This window comes from Wyeomyia smithii, chromosome 2, assembly GCF_029784165.1.
Source record: "Wyeomyia smithii strain HCP4-BCI-WySm-NY-G18 chromosome 2, ASM2978416v1, whole genome shotgun sequence".
Classification (NCBI taxonomy): domain Eukaryota; kingdom Metazoa; phylum Arthropoda; class Insecta; order Diptera; family Culicidae; genus Wyeomyia; species Wyeomyia smithii.
This window is the reverse complement of record NC_073695.1, coordinates 169,991,900-170,014,202: the sequence shown is the minus strand read 5'-3', so window position 1 is coordinate 170,014,202 and position 22,303 is coordinate 169,991,900. Positions and strand designations below refer to the sequence as shown.

The 22,303-nt window shown below is 36.0% G+C and overlaps 1 protein-coding gene across 7 annotated transcripts in view; it reads right to left on the bottom strand.

Moving 5' to 3' along the window:
* Positions 1-490: 490 nt before the first annotated feature.
* The window catches only part of LOC129722678 (uncharacterized protein CG3556), an 86,249-nt gene continuing 64,436 nt past the window's right edge, over positions 491-22,303 (bottom strand). For all 7 annotated transcript variants that reach the window (XM_055676332.1, XM_055676328.1, XM_055676327.1 and 4 more), the window contains 6 exons: positions 6,472-7,390; positions 6,125-6,408; positions 5,744-6,063; positions 5,595-5,672; positions 5,447-5,529; positions 491-3,577 (listed from right to left, as the gene is read on the bottom strand). In XM_055676332.1, the coding sequence (XP_055532307.1) occupies positions 3,516-3,577; positions 5,447-5,529; positions 5,595-5,672; positions 5,744-6,063; positions 6,125-6,408; positions 6,472-7,384 (1,740 nt within the window). In that variant the 5' untranslated portion in view covers positions 7,385-7,390 and the 3' untranslated portion in view covers positions 491-3,515. The remainder of the gene's footprint in view (positions 3,578-5,446; positions 5,530-5,594; positions 5,673-5,743; positions 6,064-6,124; positions 6,409-6,471; positions 7,391-22,303) is intronic.

Below are 22,303 nucleotides of genomic sequence, written 5' to 3'. Positions count from 1 at the left end.
TGCTAAAGACACTGGGTACATAAACTCATTTTTTCACAGTCAAATCTAAAACCGATCGCGATTTTTCGAGTTTAGTTCGCTGTCTTTCCAGTTGTAAATATCATGAAACATAATACTTGGGGTGTGCAGAAAACTTTTTGGAAGTAATTCCATGAAATGGCGGTTGAAAAATGTGCTTTACTATGACAAACATCGTCGTTTTTATGTCGTTTTTTGTACTTACGATCTTTCAGGGGGCTGGAATGTAATCGTAATGTAGCATACGACGATTTTAAAATTTTGAACGAAGATGGAGTACCCAACGAATCGAATAATTTGTTTTGGTGCTTTTTTTTATAAAAACGGTCTGTAGGAGCACCGTGCATCTATTTGAAAAATATATAACCAAAGGCGTTTGAAAAGGTTTCATTTAGAAACTGGAATATTTTCATGTTATTCTGGCTGAAAACGCTCATGTGTTATTTCGGATACCATAAAAAAAGATGAAGTGTTTTGACTAATATCTTGTTTTCTTTTTATTCCGATATTCTAAGCTATTATTGTTTATATAGTTTGACATTTTGTATATAATCGTCATATGAATAATTCAATTCATCTGTTAAATATTTTTGTGGTATCGTTACTACTATTATGTGTCCGCACTGTCGAATCAATAATTTTGCAGATTCAAAGAATACTTTTGTTAGCTATTTGCTTGATCCTCATGTAATGTTTGTTGCGTTAGTATCTAGTAGATAGTATAATGAATATCTCATACTGTATACAAGCAAGCTAAATTATTATTGAAGTTCGCTTATCAATAAGAACATGCAATTGTAAAACTAATATGTGTGGATGAATTCAGCAGTTTAAGGATTTATGTCAGGATTACTGATAAACGAAGAAATCTATAAAAGTACGAAAAACTGGAATTACAAGTACGAGGCCGTTCCTAAACCACGTGGGCATATTTTGATCAATTATTCGGAATACTGAATGGAATTGATTGATTGATTAAGATCAAAAGATAATATTTCTGTGACAAATTTGATCCGTGTGAATTTTGTAACAAATTTATGTTAACTTACTACCTCATGGTTAAGAAAGCTACTGTAGAATATCCTTTTAGAATAATAAACACTGAAAAAACTGATATTCCAAATAAATTCTTTCAAACCCAGTTATTGGGTACTGAAGCATAAAGTCAAGGAAAACGTCACAAATTAAGATGCACTCCCCTTTTCATTTGTTTTTTTTTTCTGTTACCATCGTTCTGATAAACTTTATCGATTAAAAAATTTCCTCTACATTAGCTAATCAAGGACAAATCGCGAAAACTTCAGCACTCCTCAACTTGTGTCATCACACTTTTCTAACAATAAATCAAACATTGTCCATAGTTTTAGCATGGTATTTGAGGGCAACACTGAAGCAAAAAATAAAGGCCACATGGTACTCTGAACTCTCCCACCCTCCTCTTAACCACCCCACGTGGTCTTCCACCTCCACCCCCTCTCCCATTCAAACCCTCCTAATGACCACGTGGTTCACGAAAAGCCCTATCCTGTTCACAAACGTCATATAATTCCGATTGCTCAGATAGTTTACGAGTGTTATGCATAAATTCAGTTTGGTTTGTCCACTAAGATGATGATATAAGAGTTGAATGGTTCGACTTTACCTTTTTATCAATAGACACAAAGCCAAGACTTTCAAGCACATTTTCATTCTTATTCATAAGTTTCAATGCTAAAATTGCTTTGAATCCTTTACTTGTCACATGGCTACTCAAAAGAATAACACCATTTGCGTGGAAGTATTCATTACCTAAGAGCTTACGCAAACTGTAAGTGAATAGCAGATATTTATGCGGATGTGCTTTCGATAGCAATCTGATTTAATATATTCACTGTGATGGATTACTTGTTCAATGCTTTCTTTTGCTATTTTACAATGCAAAATTATTGTCTATATTGATGCTTACAAATAAATATTCTCTTGATCACATTATGACTGTATCTGAATTTGTATTACTGCTCATCTTTGTTTTAGGATTGCAGATTTGCATGGTACATAAGTTTTAGCAACAGAAGTATTCAGCGTCATTTTATCAAAAGCAGAAAACGACTCTCTTCATTATTTACGCCGCTTCACTAATGTTTCATGCTTGAGTACAAGAATGTCATACCAAGGCTTTTTATTTTTGAAATTTATCTATGTGTATATTTCAACATGTTGTGCAAAGTATGCTTCAACGTGTTTTTGTCATGATTGACTTTGGGAACACAAATAATTGAAAAACCAGTAAATACTTACGATTTTCAAAGCATTTTGGTTAAAATTCTAAACTGAGTATGGAGCAACTTTCAAGCTTTAATTTATAAGACATTTTTAAAAATGATTGATTTTTTGATATTTGCTTGATTCCTCAAAATTTTGTTCAGGTCGAGTAACCTTAGTAAACAATCACGATTTTTAAGTAATATTATAGCATATTTTAACTAACAGTTCGTATTATTTTCTCAAACGTGAAATTCTGCTCCTACATTTTCAAAAATTTCAACCATTATTTGATCGATATTAGAAGTTGGTTCGTATTAACATATAATTAAATTATAAGGTATGATTAAATGTTTACCCATACCTGATGTTTGTAATTAACTTAAAGTTATACTGCGTTTTAATCACAATTATATCATTACCATGCAAATCGCAATAGATTCTATAATCTTCAAGAAGATGACTTAACTGTTATTGGGATACGTTGCTTAATGAATAACAAATTCCAGATTTACAAATATACAAAAATATTTTGAGCAATTTTAACTTTATTTTTTGTTTGTTTGATAACAATGCTGAGTAACTTTATGAATAAATATCTTTGTGTCATAAACATCGGCACAAAAGAAAATGCAAAATGGCATGATGAAGCTTAGAATTAGCGTATTAGGTAACATCTACCAAAGCAGTTATAACGTGGAATTAAAATACAATTCACACTGTTAAAATATACCTAAATAATGGAGCTGGCATAAACAAAATCTCTGCGAAAGATTAATAATATGTCTCGCCTACTGTGCTGCGGGTAATTATTACCATCGTTTTTGCTTCATTCGTCGATTAACGCCATTGAATGTTTGCCGTCACTTATTTGATATTAAAATGCATACTGTTGCTTTGTTGTTTAATAAAAAGGTAGGAAGCAGGTATTTGCAAATACATTTTCTACCAGACACTTTCCGCTAATGATGGTTTTTATGCGCATTTTTATTCACTCTATAGTCAATGTTTATCTCGACTTTGTGTTCCCCAAAACCATTGTTTCGTTCGTCTGTCCTATCTTGTGAGCTTTTTTTTTCTTTCTACTAGTTTACTCGTGCAACTTGCTCTTAGCTTGCTTCAACATAACAACTCCGTTTACTCTTTCTGTCTGCAGTATATAAATCCAGCATCGTGCTTATCTTGATAAATTAATACCTTTGCGTGAATCTTTCTAGGAGCGCGGCGTTGCTGCGGGTGGGCTTTGATAAAGCGCTTTAAAGTTTTTTATACCAGTAGAGGTAATGCTCGCCATCCTCGACGAGTAGTTCATCAACACCTATACAATGGCAGAAAAGATAAAGAACTGTGTAACCGCCTGCATGCAAGAAAATAGTATTATAAACAAATTGTAAAAAAAGTTCAACTTAACCAAGTTGATTCTCTGTCGGACTTCATTTGCCCCTGGATATGGTAATTCAATTAATTTTTTCAGTCGCAAATATAAGCTTCGTTTTTGAGAAAATAAGATTACCGTCTGCCGGGGTGAGATTGTGCCAAAAAAGGATACATTTTTGTTCCTTAGCTTTAGCTAAATGTGTACATTAGGCAATGAGTTTGATCCAAATCACGTCAATGCACACTTAAATGTTTAGTTAACGACTGCCGCAAATATGGTTAAGTTACAATAAATTATAATTTTGCTAAAATTAAATGAACTTTGGCCTAATCTCACCCCTTCTATGGGGTGAGATTGTGCCGAAAACAAAAAGTTGAATTAAATACCTGTTAAATGAATCTACAAATAATTCACATGAATACCATGATAAAACAGTAAGTATAGGGACGACTATAAACAACGTGGACTATTAAGGGGCTGTAGAGGGTTGACCAGAAAGTACGTTTCTTATGAATTATAGAAAAATGCATGACTGGATCAAATCGATATCTGGAGTAACTAGTTATGAGAACATGGCTTATGGACAGACTCAATATACATAGTGTCGTCTCCAGGTAGCTTAGAAAGGGAAAACGTTAAGACAAAGCCTGAGAAGACTTTTCGTTTCAATTATTATGTGACATTGACCACTATATATTTCATTGGAGATCCCAAAACCGCTGGAAACGTACCCACAACCCTCCTTCCTCGCTTTAAAGTCATCAGTTTATATGGAAAAGGTGAACAGAATTTTGTTACATTTCATAAGTAATTTACAATTACTGATACATTGTAAATTTACATCTAACAGTTGTTAGCTTTTTGTTCTCAAGCTTTTAGTCATTATTTCAAATAATACAAAAGCTAGATAACACACTCTATGTAAACAAAGCAAGTGTTTTGGTGTATACTAATGTGATTTTGTCGTGAATGTGAATTCCGCAAACTGTACCGTTCATTATAGCTTGGCACAATCTCACCCCAAAAGGGCTCGAAAAGTGTACAGTTTGGAAAAACATTATTTTCTGAGCCAACACAGGCTCAATGCATAATATTACGTCGAAACATTAGAGACGACATCCTAACGTACCAACTGAGCAGTAAGTTGATGTGATTTCTTGATCGGGTTGGTTTGCCTGGGACATTTTTGGAAAACGTTATTTGCGCATGCTTTTCACCCTATACTTTGAAACATTATTTAAGTGAAACAGTTCACTGATATTATCTATATTCCATTTGCAGTTGTGAATAAATATGTCACGTTTCATAAAGTATTGAATTTGAGGTATTAGGTTCTAGAAATCTCAAGTAATTTAACATACAAACATTTCCCGTTTTGGCTTAATCTCACCCCCGTGGCTTAATCTCACCCCGGCAGACGGTATACCGACTCATCCTAGGGTATAAATCTAAATAAAAATATTCCGAAGAGTAAATTAAGAATTTAATTTGCGTTGCTAGTTTATGAGAATAGTCATAAACACAGCATAACTAAGTAAACAATACTAAAAACTGTTCTCGAATAGTCGTTTTCTATTACCTAGCAGAGAACGAAGAGAATTCGTGTAATTTTAAAATACAATTAAAATTACAAACACACTGTAAACTCGGCTTAATGTCATGACATGTTTTCAATTGAATCCTTCTAAATCGAAGAGTAAATAAACGCTTATCAAACTGATCAACCGATCCCGTTCCGAACCAATACGACTTGCACCGTGACCCAGATTGAACTTGTCATGCTAGCAAATACCAATTAAAATATCTTACCCAAAGGCGCAATTAGCTGATTACCAGGTGGATTTTTCGTATCCGGTTTCTCAGGTAATCGATATAACAGCCAGAAGTGATAGCTATAATTACGAAACCGATTAATAAATGAACATTGACGAATATTCTGTAAAAATACACCGCTTACCTTTTGGGCTCCTCCTTCATACCGGCAAGTGTATGCACGTAATGTCCATTGGGCCATGCCTGAGCTTCGAAGGCAAATCTGGATGCGGGAAGGAAAGAAACTCATTAACGCGAGACAGGAAAATCAATTTTAATCTCTCTATCAAGTACCTGGGATCTATTCTAGCTGCTTGTCGCATGGCCCAGAAAAAAGTGGTGTTTTTGGGCGACGTGAGATCTAAAGAGTATTCCTCAGTTTCATCAGTGCCAACCCACAGGGTGTAGGTATAGGATACATTCCGCGGTTCCGCCTCTTCGACGGACGATGTCAATCGAACCGGATCAGCGAGCTTTGGTTCACCATTCTCGTAAACATTATCATTCGACTCTCGTATCACGTGATCACACTGCAGAGCACGTACCGCTCCCAAACCTTTCCATCCTAAAGCAAGAATAATGTCAGCTGTTAAGCCAACGCCAATAGTCGCGTCCTGTAAAAATATGTAAAAAAAATATGTTTCGTTGTGTGGTTAAATTTCTCTTATGTCATACCTGGCCATCCTGTAAAGGTTCCTCCGTCCAACCACCGTCGGTTCGTTGTTTCGAAAGCAACCATTCTGAAGCAGCTGTTCTGTTCCATTTTCCTGCTGGATCCGGCTCGAGATCCTGAAGAGCTTGCATAGCAAGTGCCGTACTTCGTAGAGAACCAAAACTGCCCTGAGGTCCTTGTAGACTAGCTAATCCACGTGCGGGTCGACGTACAAAATGCTGCAAATGTCGGTGTCGATGATCTGTTACAATACATCGCAGTGCTAGTAACACCATAGCAATGGTATCTGAAAAGCAAGTCGACATCATGACGTAAAAGAATAACAACGAATTACAAAGTCTACACCCACCGACATTGTTAACCTCGCCACTGGCAATATCCAGCAAGCGCCGTATTTGTCGTTTTCGCACATGCGTTGCCGAGCTGCATATAGCCAAGGCAGTCAGAGCGAACTCGTATTCTTGCCCTTGATCGTGTTCGTGGTGTTCAAGAGATGAAACCAAGTCGTGTCCATGGAAGTGACGGGCATCCTTACACAATGCACCCATCGCTAATATGTACCTTGCCATTCTATCCGTACTTGCTGGTTTGGGCACCGAATGATGACGATCAACCATCGTCAATACTTCGACTTCCATTTGTTTCACTGACAACATGTCTTCCAAATCGGAAATCTCCTGCAGGTGGTTATCATTTTCAGCTGGATCACGTGCGCCAGACAGTTCTTTGGCTAGGATAACCATATGTGTATCATTACCCCAACTGTAATCGGGCAGACGTTTGTCTCGTAACCAGTCAATTGCCTTCTGTATGCCGAGGCTTTCCTTCTGATCTGGTCCTCCCGGACCAATATCCACGTCCACCGGAATTTGGTCCAACGAGTCTTGCTTAGTAGTCATCGAAATAGCTGGGTAGGTTGGAACTAGTGCTATTGTCGAATAATTTGATATGTATAGAGGCGATGGTGTAGATAGCGTCGACATCACCGTCGCTGCTGCACTAGATGTAGAGGTCAATCCGGTTGTTGAAGTTTGCACTTCTGATGCATAGCTGGAGGATGCTTGTGTTGATATTGGCAGCTGTTGTTGTTGCTGCTGCTGTTGCAACGTTGTCGATTGCAACTGTGGTGCTGTTGTCAACGTAGTCTCAAAGGAGCTCTGTGTTGTCGATACAGTTACTCTTGTCGTATTTTCCCCAAGAGATTTGGTAAGAAGGAGAAAGGCAACGGTTAGGAATATGCTGAACTTCATTTGTTGAGTCATTTTGTGCTGGAAATAAAGTAGAGAAAACATTCGCAATAAATAATATAAGTTTATACGAATAAGTTTTGAGCATAATTTTATCTATAAAATTTTGTAAAATGTTCCTAATTTATCACACAGCATTAGGATTTCACGTTGAAGTAACCCGTAGTTTTTTAAGCGATTGCTGAATCTCTCTATTTCTGATTTTTTGTGAGAAGTCAAATTTTACCCAGGAACGCTATTGTTCCAATTTTCATAGATTTTGTTTCGTTGATACATTGGTTGATATAAATCGAGCTCGGTGAAAGAATGTTAAACAGTCTATTGTCATAAACATAGTCTTCAGTGCCAAAAGATGATTGTCGCAAATCTCTCGGAACATGTTATTAAACATTTGAAAATTGTACGATGGTGTTTGTATTGAAAAATGTGAGTATTAGTTTGCAATTACCTATTTACTTAAAGTTGTTAAATTTACTTAAAGTAAGCTGAGTTTGTATTGATTTACAATAAACTTGGAAAACTGAGTAATGTTTGATATAAACACAATTATAAAATTATAATTGGATAATGTCCACGGTCCATACAATTTTTTTGAAATTTATATGGGCAGTTGTCCACGGAGGGAGAGGGGGCGGGGTCGAAATCGTTAAAAATCTCTCCACGGTGTATGTGGATGGCCCCTTAGGTGTTAAAACAGAAGAAATTATAACAAAAATGATTTCACCAGTATCAAACCTATAGTTTTTTGAGTGTCTAACAACCATTGAAATATTTTTTGCTGTCAAAAATTTGCACATGCTAAATTTTGTTTCATTTACTCCATTAAATCTGCAGTCATCCAAAATTTGTGTTTCTTTTGTACGGAAGCCCCCTTTTCAGCGAAGGGAGGGGTGTCAAACCACCAAAGAGATGACATTTCTTACCCCCAAAAACCTCCATATACCAAATTTGATTCCATTTACTTGACTAGTTTATGAGTTACGCAAAAATTTGTGTTTAATTTGTATGAGAGCATCCCTTCTAGGAAACTATGGAGGGGTGTCGATCTACAGAAATATTTCCTGCTTCTTAATGCATTGACGTGCCAAGTTTGGCTTTATTTGCTTAATTAGTTCTCAAGTTATGCAAAAAATGTGTGAATGGGGACCTTCTCTGGAAGGGAGGGGTCTCGAACTATCATAAGAACCTTCCCCGGCCTGAAAAACCCCTGCATACAAATTTTCATGTTGATCGGTTTAGCAGTTTCAAAGTCTATATGGATCAAACAGACAGACAGACAGACAGGTAGACAGACAAACTGATAGACAGACAGAACTCCATTTTTTTATGTATATATTCAGATTCAATTTTGTTATCCAAAGTATATGGAAAAATGTAAAATTGTGTCAAAGTATGTTATTTGTATATCCTGTTTATAGAATTTTGTATTTTTTAGTTATGCGCTTCTGATCGGGTGCAGTTTCAAAAGGGCCTATCCAAAAATGTGACTGACGAATAAAATATTTTATATCAGAAAAGCGGTTTATAGGATTGAAGTGGTGTCTTCAGCAAAGTTGTGGGTAATAAAATTGCGGTTTTAGAAAAAATAAATACACTGTATTTTTTTGTCTCGGCCAAATTTTCCGGATTGACGCAAAATATTAAATATCTCAAACAGTACCTTTTTTTAAAAATCTCATTTTTTCACATACTTAAACAACAATGTTTGCTATAATCTTAATCACAATAAGTTCGAATACAAACTTTCGCCGTTGCGTAGATGCGCATTATGTGTCTTCTGTGTATTGGTATTGGTGTCAGCTTGAGCTTCATATATAGGCTAACCGACTCGCATGGTGTCGACTTGCTAACATTTATTGTTTGTTTACAGCGCACGATGAAACAGTACCGTGTTGTCGCAGTAAAGTTGTTTGCGGCTCACATGTCATGTTTCTTGATGAGAAACTCTTTGTATTACAACAACCGCACAATGTCTAAGGTGATTAACTTTTTGCCTTTCTCCTAGAAGATACCCTTTTAGTTTCCAAAATATCGAAATTTTTTTATTGCATTATATTGAAGTACATCTTGAGAACATTTTCACAAATTTTTATGAAGATCTGAGCAATGAGGAGAAAGTTAGAGCGATTTGCAGCGCGCCTCGCTACGGCCGCATAAGCTAAGCTTGAAACTTAATACGCGTTTATCTCGGAATGGTGTTTCTCAAAAAATTACTTTGCCGTGATCCTGATTGCGGGAAAACCACTGAACCTATTTCCTTCATATTTTTTTTAAATTTTCGTTATTAAATTCGCCGGTCCTTGAACGATCGCTTTTTAAAACATACATTTACATTTTGCCGTAAAAAATTTTTAATGCATTTTTTAGCGCTCAAAACGTGCATTTTTGGGAAAAACGTTCGCGTTTGCACTGAAGACAAAATACTCATAAAAGCGATCGTTCAAGGACACGGCACACTTCTAAACTAATGAAATAATATGAGTTTTTTGACTTCAGTCGACCCGCTGAGTCTCTATCAGGATCACCGCAAAGCTCCGTTACAAAAAAGTGTTTCGGGGAAACGGTCATTATTCCAGTAATAATTGGGATATCTCAAAATCAAACAAATTTTGTTGTTGTTGATAATCTGTACTTTCAGAAAAATACCACTTTGATGCAATAAAAATGGTGCTATGCACTTAAAAATAAATTCAAACTTCCCTCATTTTTCTCGATCAAAAAGGTATATAAACCCTTAAGGGGTTATATCTACCAAAAAAAATTTTTTTTTGCCATTTATTTTTATTGGCCTAAATCAGGCCTGTCCAACCTTTTTGACACGTGGGCCAAATGTCACAATCCACAACAGCTGTCGGACCAAAATTTTGAAAACCTTAAAATTTCAGCTAATTTTTAGATTATGTACAAATATATGTTAAAATGTCATGTTGGTTAACTTTGATTTTGAGTTAAAAGCAGTCCGTTTTAGATTGAAAAGCCAAGGTTGATACCAGTTGAAGCTTACCATGATGAAAGAAAACTTACAAGCCAAGCCACAGCCATAAGAAATATGGAAAACAAACAATGATTTTTTGAAATTTTTCTCATGGTAAAACAGGATCTATATTAATTGTTGTAAGATTTCAAAATTACATGAGCTTGGAGAATCAATGAGAAACTTGAAACTATTGGCTTTTTCTCCAGAACACGTGCCATATTGCTATCAAAATCTAATATCGAAATCCGCAAACTCGATTCTAAATTCTCGTCTGATGAAGATGAACGACAACTATTTTATTACTGCCTCCATTCTTTTGAAGTCGTTCTTCATTTTTGAAATGTCGATACGAATTGAAAGTTACAAAGATGTTTTGTATCTAAAAATTCCAATCCGAATACATCAACACGTGGGCCAAATGTGATAACGTGTTCAAAGCTTAACGCGGGCCGCGAGAAAAGTTGCCGAGGGCCGGATGGGGCCCGCGGGCCGTACGTTGGACAGCCCTGGCCTAAATCATGCTAAAACTATCCAAGAATCAAAATCTACATCGCCCAATCAATTTAAATCAATTTTTACCGACCAACTTTTATACTCCAAAATCACATTTTTCGTTTAATTTGGCGATGCTCGTTTTTCTTTTTATTTCGAGGCTTTGTAAACTAGCAGAAGTTACCTACGATCGTTATCGTGTTTCAACTTCGAAGTATAGAAGTCTCTGCATCAAATTTCGACCGTTATAGCGTCTCTACAGAACGTGTTTACTCACAATTTCCCTTTGTTTAGTCGATCAGCCGTTCTCGTTGTGTACATTCTTTGTTTGAGTTTTTCTATACTTTTTAACTTTGAGTTATATTCAAAAGTACTTTAATATGAGTGACAAGTTTGAGTTTTGCGTTGGATCGGGCGCCAACTGAGTCAAAGTCGCTAAGCAGCGCATGTCCGACATCGCGAAAGAGGCTAGGCGCAGCCATACATCAGATGGCAAAAAGGAAGAAGTGGAAAATAAAACCCAGGAAGGACAATTTTACGGCGCAGGATAGCTGACTGAAGGTAAAAAAATTATTCGGGGCTTTGTTATTGCGATTCTTAATATTTATAGCATTTTGAAACTTAAAACGCGTTTTTCTCAAAACCATGTTTTCAAAATCGGTGGTTCGCCGCGGAACAACTTTTAAAAAAAGCGGTTCACGGCAATCGCTGCACAGCCGCCATTTTGTAACAAAAATAGCAATGAAAATATTTTTTCTATTCTGCAAGAGTTGCTCAATCCAATGATATATAATTTATATACCTTACATCTCAAATGTCCTGTAAAAAAAAAATCATGAAAAAAGCCTTGCTTTTTTGAGCATTTGGTAGATATAACCCCTTAATTAAACACCTACAAACACTTATCAATTTTTGACGTCTTTTGTAATTCCACAAGGTAAACTACCCGGCCATAAAGACAAATCAGAAATGTAACACAACCATCGACACCTTGTCAGCGTTGGGATTCGAACCCAGGCCATCAGCGTGGTTGCCGGAGACCAAGTACGCTAGGCCCCCATCTTTTTCTGTAACAGAAGCTGTTTGTTTGATATGAGGAAAACTTTTTAGGTTGAGGTTTGAATTTGATTCCATTGGATGATGAAATAGATCAAGCTCATATCAAGCATAACAAAATTAAATAGCATTTAAAACAGGTCAATCATAGCCATTGTTAGACTAAATAAAATGCTTTGATAGAGATGAAAAATATTTATTATGCTTGTTTTAGCACAACTTTATGACATAAATTGTTATCAGTTTTTTTATCCCTCAGATTGATGATCATTGATGTTATAAAAGCAAACGGAAAAATAATGAATTGAATAAAATTATGTTATTTCTGTTTTGTGTAGACTGAGCTTTGAAAATTTTGTAGCTATGTTTTTCTAATCAGGTAAACGTTTTGCCTTTCTCCTAGAAAGGTATAGCAATCACTGGAAAAACCAAAGGTATAAAAGTGGTCTCAATGGCCGAATGTCATATACCACTTGACCCCTTTCGACTAACTGAGCAATTTCTGTATGTATGTATGTATGTATGTGTGTGTGTGTATGTGCAACTTTTTTCTCTCACTCACTTTTCTCAGAGATGGCTGGACCGATTTTCATGATATTAATCGCAAATGAAAGGTCTAGTTGCGCCATAGGTTGCTATTGAATTTCATTGTAATCGTACTTTTAGTTTAGAGGTTATGAATCAAAATGTAAAAATCACGAAACATCAATATCTCAGAAACCACACAACCGATTTCAATAAAACTGAAAGCAAATGATCCGGCTGTCTCCAAAACTCTTAACTTTCAAATTTCGTAATGATTGAACATATGGTTCAAAAGTTATCTAAAGAAAAGTTATCCTGAGGTTGTTTAAACTCACTCATTTTTCTCAGAGATGGCTGAACCGATTTTCACAAAATTAGTGTCAAATGAAAGGTCTAGTTGCCCTATAGGTTGCTATTGAATTCCATTGCAATCGGATTGTAACTTTGTCCGTTGTTCATAAAAATGTGAAATCACATAATGAAAGTAAACATATTGACTTTCTCCTAACGATCACTGGCTAATTAAAAGGTAGAAAAGTGTTCCAAATGGCCGAATGTCATATACTACTCGACTCAGTTCGACGAATCGAGCATTTTCTGCATGTATGCATGTATAGGTGTACATGTGTGTGGGTGTGGGTGAGTACGTGTGTATGTGCACCATTTTTTCGCACTCACTTGTCTCAGAGATGGTCTGACCGATTCTTCATATCTTGGTGTCAAATGAAGGGTCTATTTGCCGCTTAGGTTTCTATTGAATTTCATTGTAATCAAACTTTTAGTTTTGGCGCTGCGTCAAAATGTGAAAATCGCTCTTATATCTCAGGAGCTATGAAAATAATTGAATTCGAATTAATGGGCTTCCTAACCCTTGAACAATGAATTTTATAATGTTTAAACATGTGGTTTGAAAGTTATAGAAAGAATCGTAACCCGCAGACTGTTTAAAACTATAGCTACGATCAAAATATGTGGCCTCAACATCATTTAAATTTGATATTGTACCAAAAAGGGCCGAATGTCGTATATCACTCGACTCAGTTCGGCGAGCTGAGCTTTTTCTGTATATGTGTGTGTGTATGTGTGTGTAACGTCCTCCCAATCTCATTCGATTTTCTCAGAGATGGCTGAACCGATTTCAATGAAATTAATTGCAAATAAAAGGTCTATTTGCCCTTTAAAACCCTATTGAATTTTGTTGTAATCTGATTTCTAGTTTAGATGTTATGTATCAAAATGTAAAAATCACGAAACATCAATATCTCAGAAACTACACAACCGATTTGAACAAATATGGTTTTAAATGAACGGGCTACCCAAAAAACCTTAAACTTTTGAATTTTATGAAGATTGAACATGTGGTTCAGAAGTTATGGAAAGAAACATGCTCTGGAGACTATTTAATCTCACTCATGTTTCTCAGAGATGGCTGGACCGATTTTCATAAAATCAGTGTCATATGGAAGGTCTTGTTGACCCATGAGACCCTATTGATTTTTTTTTTGCAATCGGATTATTACTTTGGCTGTTATGTTTAAAAATGTGAAATCCAGCTATGAAAAGGAACATATTCCGATACTTGGACTCACTCACTTTTCTCAAAAATGGTTGAACCGATTCCCACAAAATTAGTGTCCAATGAAAGGTTTAGCTGCCTCATAACACCCTATTGAATTTTGCTGTAATCGGACTGTAACTTCCTCTGTAATGTATCGAAATGTGAAAATCACGAAACTTCATTATCTTAGAAACTACACAACCGATTCGAACAATATTGATTTCAGATGAACGGGCTAGTTAAGGGTTAACTGATGAATTATGATTAAACACGTGGTTTCAATGTTTGACTGCCCTATACGTTCCCTTTTCATTTGATTGTAATCAAACTTAGGCAACCGTTATGTATTAAACTGTTAGAACAACGAAAGTCTATTATCTCAAGTGTTACAAGACTTATTTGAACATAACTTGTGTCATACAAACGAGTCATCTCTCAAACTTACAAATAACAAACTTGATAACAATTTGATATGCTGTTCAAAAGTTTGAAGTGAATATACCTCTATTGAATTTAAGCGTTCATGTAAATCTATTTTTACAAATAATAAGTTTGAATGAGAAAGGCTGAGTCTGACCGCTAGGTGGATTAATTTAGGTTTTTTATTCGTGGATGTATTTCTAAGTATAACCCTAGAAATAAGCATTTAATGCTGTTTTAAATTCAACCAAGTAGCACGGAGTTTACCAAGAACACATTCCAATATGATGTGTGTTTTCTGGCTGTGGCAGGAGTGCTATGAAATGGCTATGCCTAACACGCAGAGTTTATTTTTTGGTAGCTCCACAAAGCTATTGTAGTGTTCGGCTGACAAAGACAACCGCTTGTCGGCATTTGGTAAACGGTAGAATACTCGTGTTCCTCCAAGACGATCGATGTTGGTGATGCAAGATATGAGATGTGAATGACGATGTGTACACACGTACAGACGGGCTAAAATGGAACGAAAAGGAAGAATGTGCTTAACTTTTTCTATTCAACCATTTCACCACAATGGACCCAAAAGAAGGATGCCTGTGGGTGAGAAATTTCTGGGAAATGCTTTGACATCGACGTTAATGACAGCGAAGAAAATAATGCCAGTCAAGGAGGAGAAGGTAGATAGTCATGGAGAGACATCAACAGTTGATGTAGGAACGAGGGAAGAACATAAAGATAGCAGACCTCATACAACTAATGGTGCAAATAACCTTTGTTTACTATTATATTATTCGAATGTATTATCTATTTAACAGCGGTAAATAGCTTTTAATACACGAACAACGTCATTGCGAACACACACACATCTATGATTTCGCATTTTTAAAACGATTTGAATACTTTGTTTATTCCATAACGAAGGTAAAAGGTGTCACTTTAATATGTTCAACTGTTGCGGCAGTAAAGAACATACAAAGTAGGAAATAAAATGGCAATAACTTTATGGTTGATGACTTGGTCGATAAACTGATGATAAGAGTTTGATGAGTTTGGTATCGCTTTTTATGTATCAAAGCAAATTCAAATTTATTATTTCGAAAAGTTATAAACCGACCGTACTTATATTGAAAATTGACATCTGAAACACTTTGCTCTGTATTATTTCCATTTTTACTGTACATACATCGATTGAAGTCATGAATAAATCTCATTTCAAATATGCATGATGGGAATGCAAACTCTCCAGTGGAAACATCTGAAGAACATTTTTCAAACCAGCTGACTTTGTTCCGACACGGCGTGATTGATTCATCGTCTCATTTCCTCCGATACGATGAAACGTATCACCAATGAACGTTGTCCGAAGAGGGTTTCAATGTTGTACCGTGACACGAGAGTGGGCCGACCGCTAACCCAATTTCACTGGGGATCCGTACCTGTGGGGTGGACAGTGGTTACAGCAAATATCGTTGCCAGAATTAGGCCAGCGACATTTTCCGCACGTTTCGATGACAACAACAACAGCCGCACAGACTGATTTGTGTCATCGTCATCCTCCGGGGTACAAAACCATCCGGTGCTGCTAACGACGTAAAAATACTAAGCAAATGCAATAGACGCCATGTAACACAGTTGTCGCTGAGATATAGGACGGTTTCGATTAATTGAGTCATACACTAAGCCATTATGGGGTAAGGTGAATGCTAGGAGGACTGATATGCATTTACCATCAACTGGCAACAGAACAGCCGGCATACCACATGGACAGATCTAGTGATGTGGTAACCAACATCAGCGTGGCATGTATTCGACCAACAGTTAGCGGTCATGGTGTTCCATTCGGTTCCTCAGCGTACATTTCCAGTGATGTATTGTTATTCTCTCATCAAAATAAGCACTATGAAATACCCAGGAAATCATTAACTTGTACTTAACACTAATGATTTACTTCTATGTTATAGCACACACAGTTTTCACAAGTTCAAATCAAAAGCGTTCGTGCCACTCCCCAAACCACAAAGCAGGAAATTTTGAGAGCGAACTTGAAAATCACCCAGTGTGAATAAAAAACCAAGCGTCTCCACTGCAATGACTACAATGGAAACGCATTGTTCTGGTGATTAAGATATGTATATGGCGTTTCCAATGATCTGAATAAAAAAGCAAAACTGTAATTGACCATTTTTTATTTAAATGCTTCAGAAATATCGATCATTCCATGTCGGAATCGAAATACGTATCTGCGTGATGTGAAAAGTGATAAATGGAAGTGATACAATTGTAAGCTGGAGAAGATTAAAATTGTGTTGAAAACAGAATTTATATAAGACGCTTAAAACACAGAATTTCAATACTTTTCATGCTAGAATCTATAATATAATCACACTTTTTTTATCAAAAAGTCATAGGTGATAATGCGAATCATTGACTCTTTACGTTAGGAATGAGTTATATCTTCCCTTGTGATAAGGTTTGAAGTATTGGTAAAGACCTGGCTCTGTCAGCATCCCATGGTGAATGATAAAGAATTTCTCTTCCGTAGGAAACATCTTTGCGCAATAACTAGTGTTGGCAGTGGCGTAATGTATGTGGTGTTTTTGTAGCTTTACTTGTGACTATGCTGGTCCATGATGTGTGAACATCTACGGCTATTGACACCAAGCAGTACCAGTAATATCAGACATACACTTTCGTGGGGAGTAAAACGAAAGGAAGAAAATGATTATATTTTGAACAAACCGGCAAATCATGCGAAAACCCCAACGTAGAAGACGTGTCTGACACAGTGTGCAGCTCCAACTAGAAGTGAATTTTAGTTTCGTATGTATCATTGATGTTAGAAGACGATATTGCAAAAAAATTTGATTTTCATTTCCGAAAAGATCACGCAGAAGAATAATGAGATGAAAGCATCACGCACAATAAGTGTCTAACGGGCATTCACAGCTTACATCCGGTCATAAGGGGGGGATTTGTTAGTAGCTTAAGTATTTATGATAAGTATTAGTAAGTAATGAGTTTGTGTGGCAAATCACAAATGGTGACTTCTCAACACTGTTAGCAATTTGTAATTTTAATTATTGGGATTTGTTTGCTTTCGCAATTAGGACTTATCATTCGTAGAGATTTAAACCTACTTGTCAAATAAAAGAAATAAACTTACAACTAACATAATTCCTAACTTATTGACTATAAAGAGAGCTTATCGTAGCAATTGAGGATTGCAACGATTTTTGTCGAAAATTGTTAATAATTTTATTTGACATAGTTTCTAATGGTTCAACACCAGTAAGTCTATGTAATTCGATTGTACCAAACCAAGGAGGACGCTTCAAAATCATTTTTAGAATTTTATTCTGAATCCTTTGGAGCGTTTTCTTCCTTGTTGAACAGCAACTTGACCAGATCGGTACAGCATAAAGCATTGCTGGTCTGAAAATTTGTTTGTAAATCAAAAGTTTGTTCTTTAAACAAAGTTTAGAATTCCTGTTGATAAGAGGATATAAACATCTCGTATATTTGATGCACTTGGCTTGTATACTCTCAATGTGCTCTTTGAAAATAAGTTTTTTATCATAAATTAGTCCCAAGTACTTAACCTTGTCAGACCAACGTAAAATAACCCCATTCATCTTGACAACGTGATTATTGTTTGGCTTGAGGAAAGAAGCCCTAGGCTTATGCGGAAAAATTATCATTTGAGTTTTAGAAGCATTGGGAGAGATTTTCCACTTTTGCAAGTAGGAAGAAAAAATATCTAAACTTTTCTGCAATCGACTGCATATGACACGAAGACTTTTTCCTTTTACGGAAATGCTTGTATCATCGCAGAACAATGATTTTGTGCATCCTGGAGGCAAATCAGGAAGATCTGAAGTGAATATGTTGTACAGGACTGGACCCAAGACTGAACCTTGAGGCACACCTGCTCTGACAGGAAATCTATCAGATTTTGAATTCTGATAGACAACCTGCAGAGTTCGATCAGTAAGATAATTTTTTAAAATTTTGATTAGGAAAATTGGAAAATTAAAAGTTTGCAATTTCGCAATCAAACCTTTATGCCAAACACTGTCGAATGCTTTTTTTTTGTCTAAAAGAGGAGCTTCAGTGGAATAACCTTCAGATTTGTTAGCTCGTATCATATTAGTAACTCTGAGCAATTGATGAGTAGTGGAATGCCCATTGCGAAATCCAAACTGTTCATCTGCAAAAATTGAATTTTCGTTAATGTGTGACATCATTCTGTTAAGAATAATTCTCTCAAACAGTTTACTTATTGAAGAAAGCAAACTGATTGGTCGATAACTGAAAACTTCAGCTGGGTTCTTATCCGGTTTTAAAATTGGAGTATTTTTTGCATTTTTCCATAATTTGGGAAAATATGCAATTTTGAAGCAGCAATTGGAAATTTTCACTAAAAATTCCATTGTGCTTTCAGGGAAATGTTTGATTAATATTTTAAAGATTCCATCGTCACCAGGTGCTTTCATATTTTTGAAATTTTTAATAATTGATTTAATCTCATTCAAGTTAGTTTCAATTATTTCTGCAGGTAAAAAATTCTGGGAAGAAATTAAATCAAATTGACGTGTGACTTCATTTTCAACTGGACTCACAAAATTCAAATTTGAGTTATGAACACTCTCAAACTGCTGAGCAAGTCTTTGAGCCTTTTGTTCATTGGATACAAGAAAACGTTCACCATCTTTTAAAACTGGAATAGGCTTTGAAGGTTTCTTAAGAATCTTCGACAGCTTCCAAAAAGGTTTTGAATATGGTTTCAATTTTTCAACTTTAGTCTCAAAATTTTGATTTCTCAGAAGAGTAATTCTATGTTTAATCTCTTTCTGTAAATCTTTATAAATAGTTTTAAAAACAGGGTCACGAGAACGTTGATATTGACGTCTGCGGACATTTTTCAAACGAATTAGAAGTTGAAGATTTTCGTCAATTATTGGTGAATCAAATTTCACTTGAGCCTTTGGAACAGAATAATTCCTGGCATCAACAATTGCACATTTTAATGCTTCCAAAGCGGAATCAATATTCACTTCGTTTTGCAAATCAAGCTCATTATTGAAATTTCTCTCAATATGAGTTTTGCATCTTTCCCAATTAGCCTTGTTATAATTAAAAACAGAGCTAATAGGGTTTTAAACTGATTCATGTGATAAAGAAAAAGTTATTGGAAGATGGTCAGAATCAAAGTCAGCATGTGTGATCAAATCGCTACATACATGACTTTGATCTGTTAGCACCAAATCAATTGTTGATGGGTTTTGACGCGCATCTCCGTCGTGTTGGGCTAGGGGAAAGTGGTATCTGTGCCTGTGGTGAAGGTTATCACGACATAGAGCATGTGGTTTGGTCATGCCCTGTACACCGTGACGCCAGGTCTGAATTAATAGCTTCCCTGCAGGCCGAAAGTAGGCAGCCGGCTGTTCCTGTTCGTGATGTCTTGGCGAGCCGTGACCTATTCTACATGTCCCTTATATACGTTTTCCTGAAATCCATCCACGCCCCAGTTTGGTCCTATTCCCTTCCGCCTACATCCAACCAACTTCAAGAACACGTTAAGACCCCGGATCCGGAAACAGCAACTAGACCCGCACGATACTCTCAGGTCCCGAGGGAGACAACCCAATATGCCAGTCCGTAATATCTTGGCCCAGCAGCGGAACATATTCAATAGGCTGCTTACCTATGGCGATATAAAACCATCAAACAACAAATCAGTGCTTTTAATGCAAAACATTCTAGCTTTAAGTTAGATTTAGTTTCAGCTCGTAGTCGGCAGCGAGGATAGAAAATTTGCTTTTAGTTATTAAGATACTTTAGAAAGTAAGCTACCAGATATAATTGGCGCCGTTAAACATTAAATTGTATTTGTGCCGTGTCAAATAAATTAAGGATGAAGAAAAAAAAATGTTGATGGGTTTCTTACAGAAGAAAAGCATGTAGGACTATTCGGAGTCAAAATAGAATAGTATCCTGAAGAACAATCATTGAATAAAATTTTTCCATTAGAATTACTTTGAGAATTATTCCATGAACGATGTTTAGCGTTAAAATCGCCGATTATAAAAAATTTCGAACGATTTCCGGTGAGTTTTTGTAAATCACCTTTAAAATAATTTTTGTGCTCGCGTGGCATTGAAATAGTAAATATGCTGCGGCAATAAATAAAATCCCAAGTTCAGTTTGAACTTCCATTTCCAAAGTTTCAATAACTTTCGTCTCAAGATGAGGAAGAGCACGATGTCCGATTCGGCGATGAATAACAATTGCAACTCCACCGCCGGAACCCTGAATCCTATCATATCTATGAACCACGTAATTGGGATCATATTTTAATTTAATGTTATGTTTTAAAAATGTTTCAGTAATAATTGCAATATGCACATTATTTACTGTTAAAAAATTAAAAAGCTCATTCTCATTGGCCTTCAATGAGCGAGCATTCCAATTCAAAATTTTGATTGGTTTATTTAAAATCATTGCTAAATTTTTAATTAGAAACAATTTTAATTGTAAAATTTGTACCTATTTGGATGGCTTCAAACGTTGATTTTGCCTGCAACATAGCGTTCATAAGATCGAACATTGCTTGTTGCAGAAAAGAAAGTTTACCTGCCGTAATAGGTGGAATTTTCTCCTTTTTTACAGAAATTTTACTTTGAATAGTTTTACTTTCGAACATTTCAATTTCGCCGGCTTCTTGCTCAGGCAGAATATCATATAAATTTTCACTGCATAAGCTAGTTTCAGAAAGAGATGCCTCTCTTTTCCTCCCCGTAGCGATGCGTGGTTTCTTTTTTCGTCCTGCCATTTCAGGTGATACGAAAAAAGTTCAAAAAAAATATCAAATTGCAAGTATTGAGAAAGAAAGAAATAGGTAGTCTTGAGAAAGACTGATGTCAGTTAACTTCCAGGTAATCTTTAAAAGACACACTGACAAAACACAAACTTTGAAGCTATAGGCAGTCAAAGACCAGTCCACAAGCAACCGAAAATACGTCTGATCTGTCGCCGCAGAAGAATATTAATCATTTCTTAGCGAACGTGAGTAACGACGGTTGTTTAAAAAGGGAAACATAAAAAGTAAAATAAAAGGAACTATCAATGCCTTCTGCATGGAAGCAGTGAAATTTGAGCACATATAGAATCATTTACAACTTTTGAAGCTCATACAGCTGAACCATGTGAATTGGAATTTTGAAGTAAAAGAATTTCCTTCCACGAATTCAATCCATCTTATTTTATGAACTAAACTCTATGGATGAGTGAAGGAAATTTTAGCATCAGAATCAACTTCACGCAATAATTTACAAACCTTACAGAATAAGGCGTCCCAGTCATGAATAGTAAATGATAAACTCACATCAGAGTCAAAACCAAACAATTCAAACACGCACAAACTTTACTGGACACAGAGTAAAATAGGGTATCGAACGTCTTTGACAGTGGCATTCTTCGGTAGGATTTCTGCGATAGTCTTATGCAAAAACCTAAATTAATCCACCTAGCGGTCAGAACCAGCCTTTCTCATTCACTCTTTTATTTGTAGAAATAGATTTAAATGAATGCTTCAATCCAATAAATGTATATTCACTCTTTAGGTTCTAAAACATTGATGTTGTAATCTATACATATAAAAATGCAGTCCGGTCTGTCTGTCTGATCCATATAGGCTCGAAAACTACCGAACCGATCGACGTGAAAATTTGTATGTAGGGGTTTTTGGTGTCGATAAGGGTTCGTATGATAGTTTGAGACCCCTCCCTCTTCTGGAAGGGAGGGGTCCCATACGAATGAAACATACATTTTTGCACAACTCAAGAACAAGCCAAGCAAATGAAACCGAATTCGGCATGTGGATGTTTTAAGGGGTAACTAATATGTC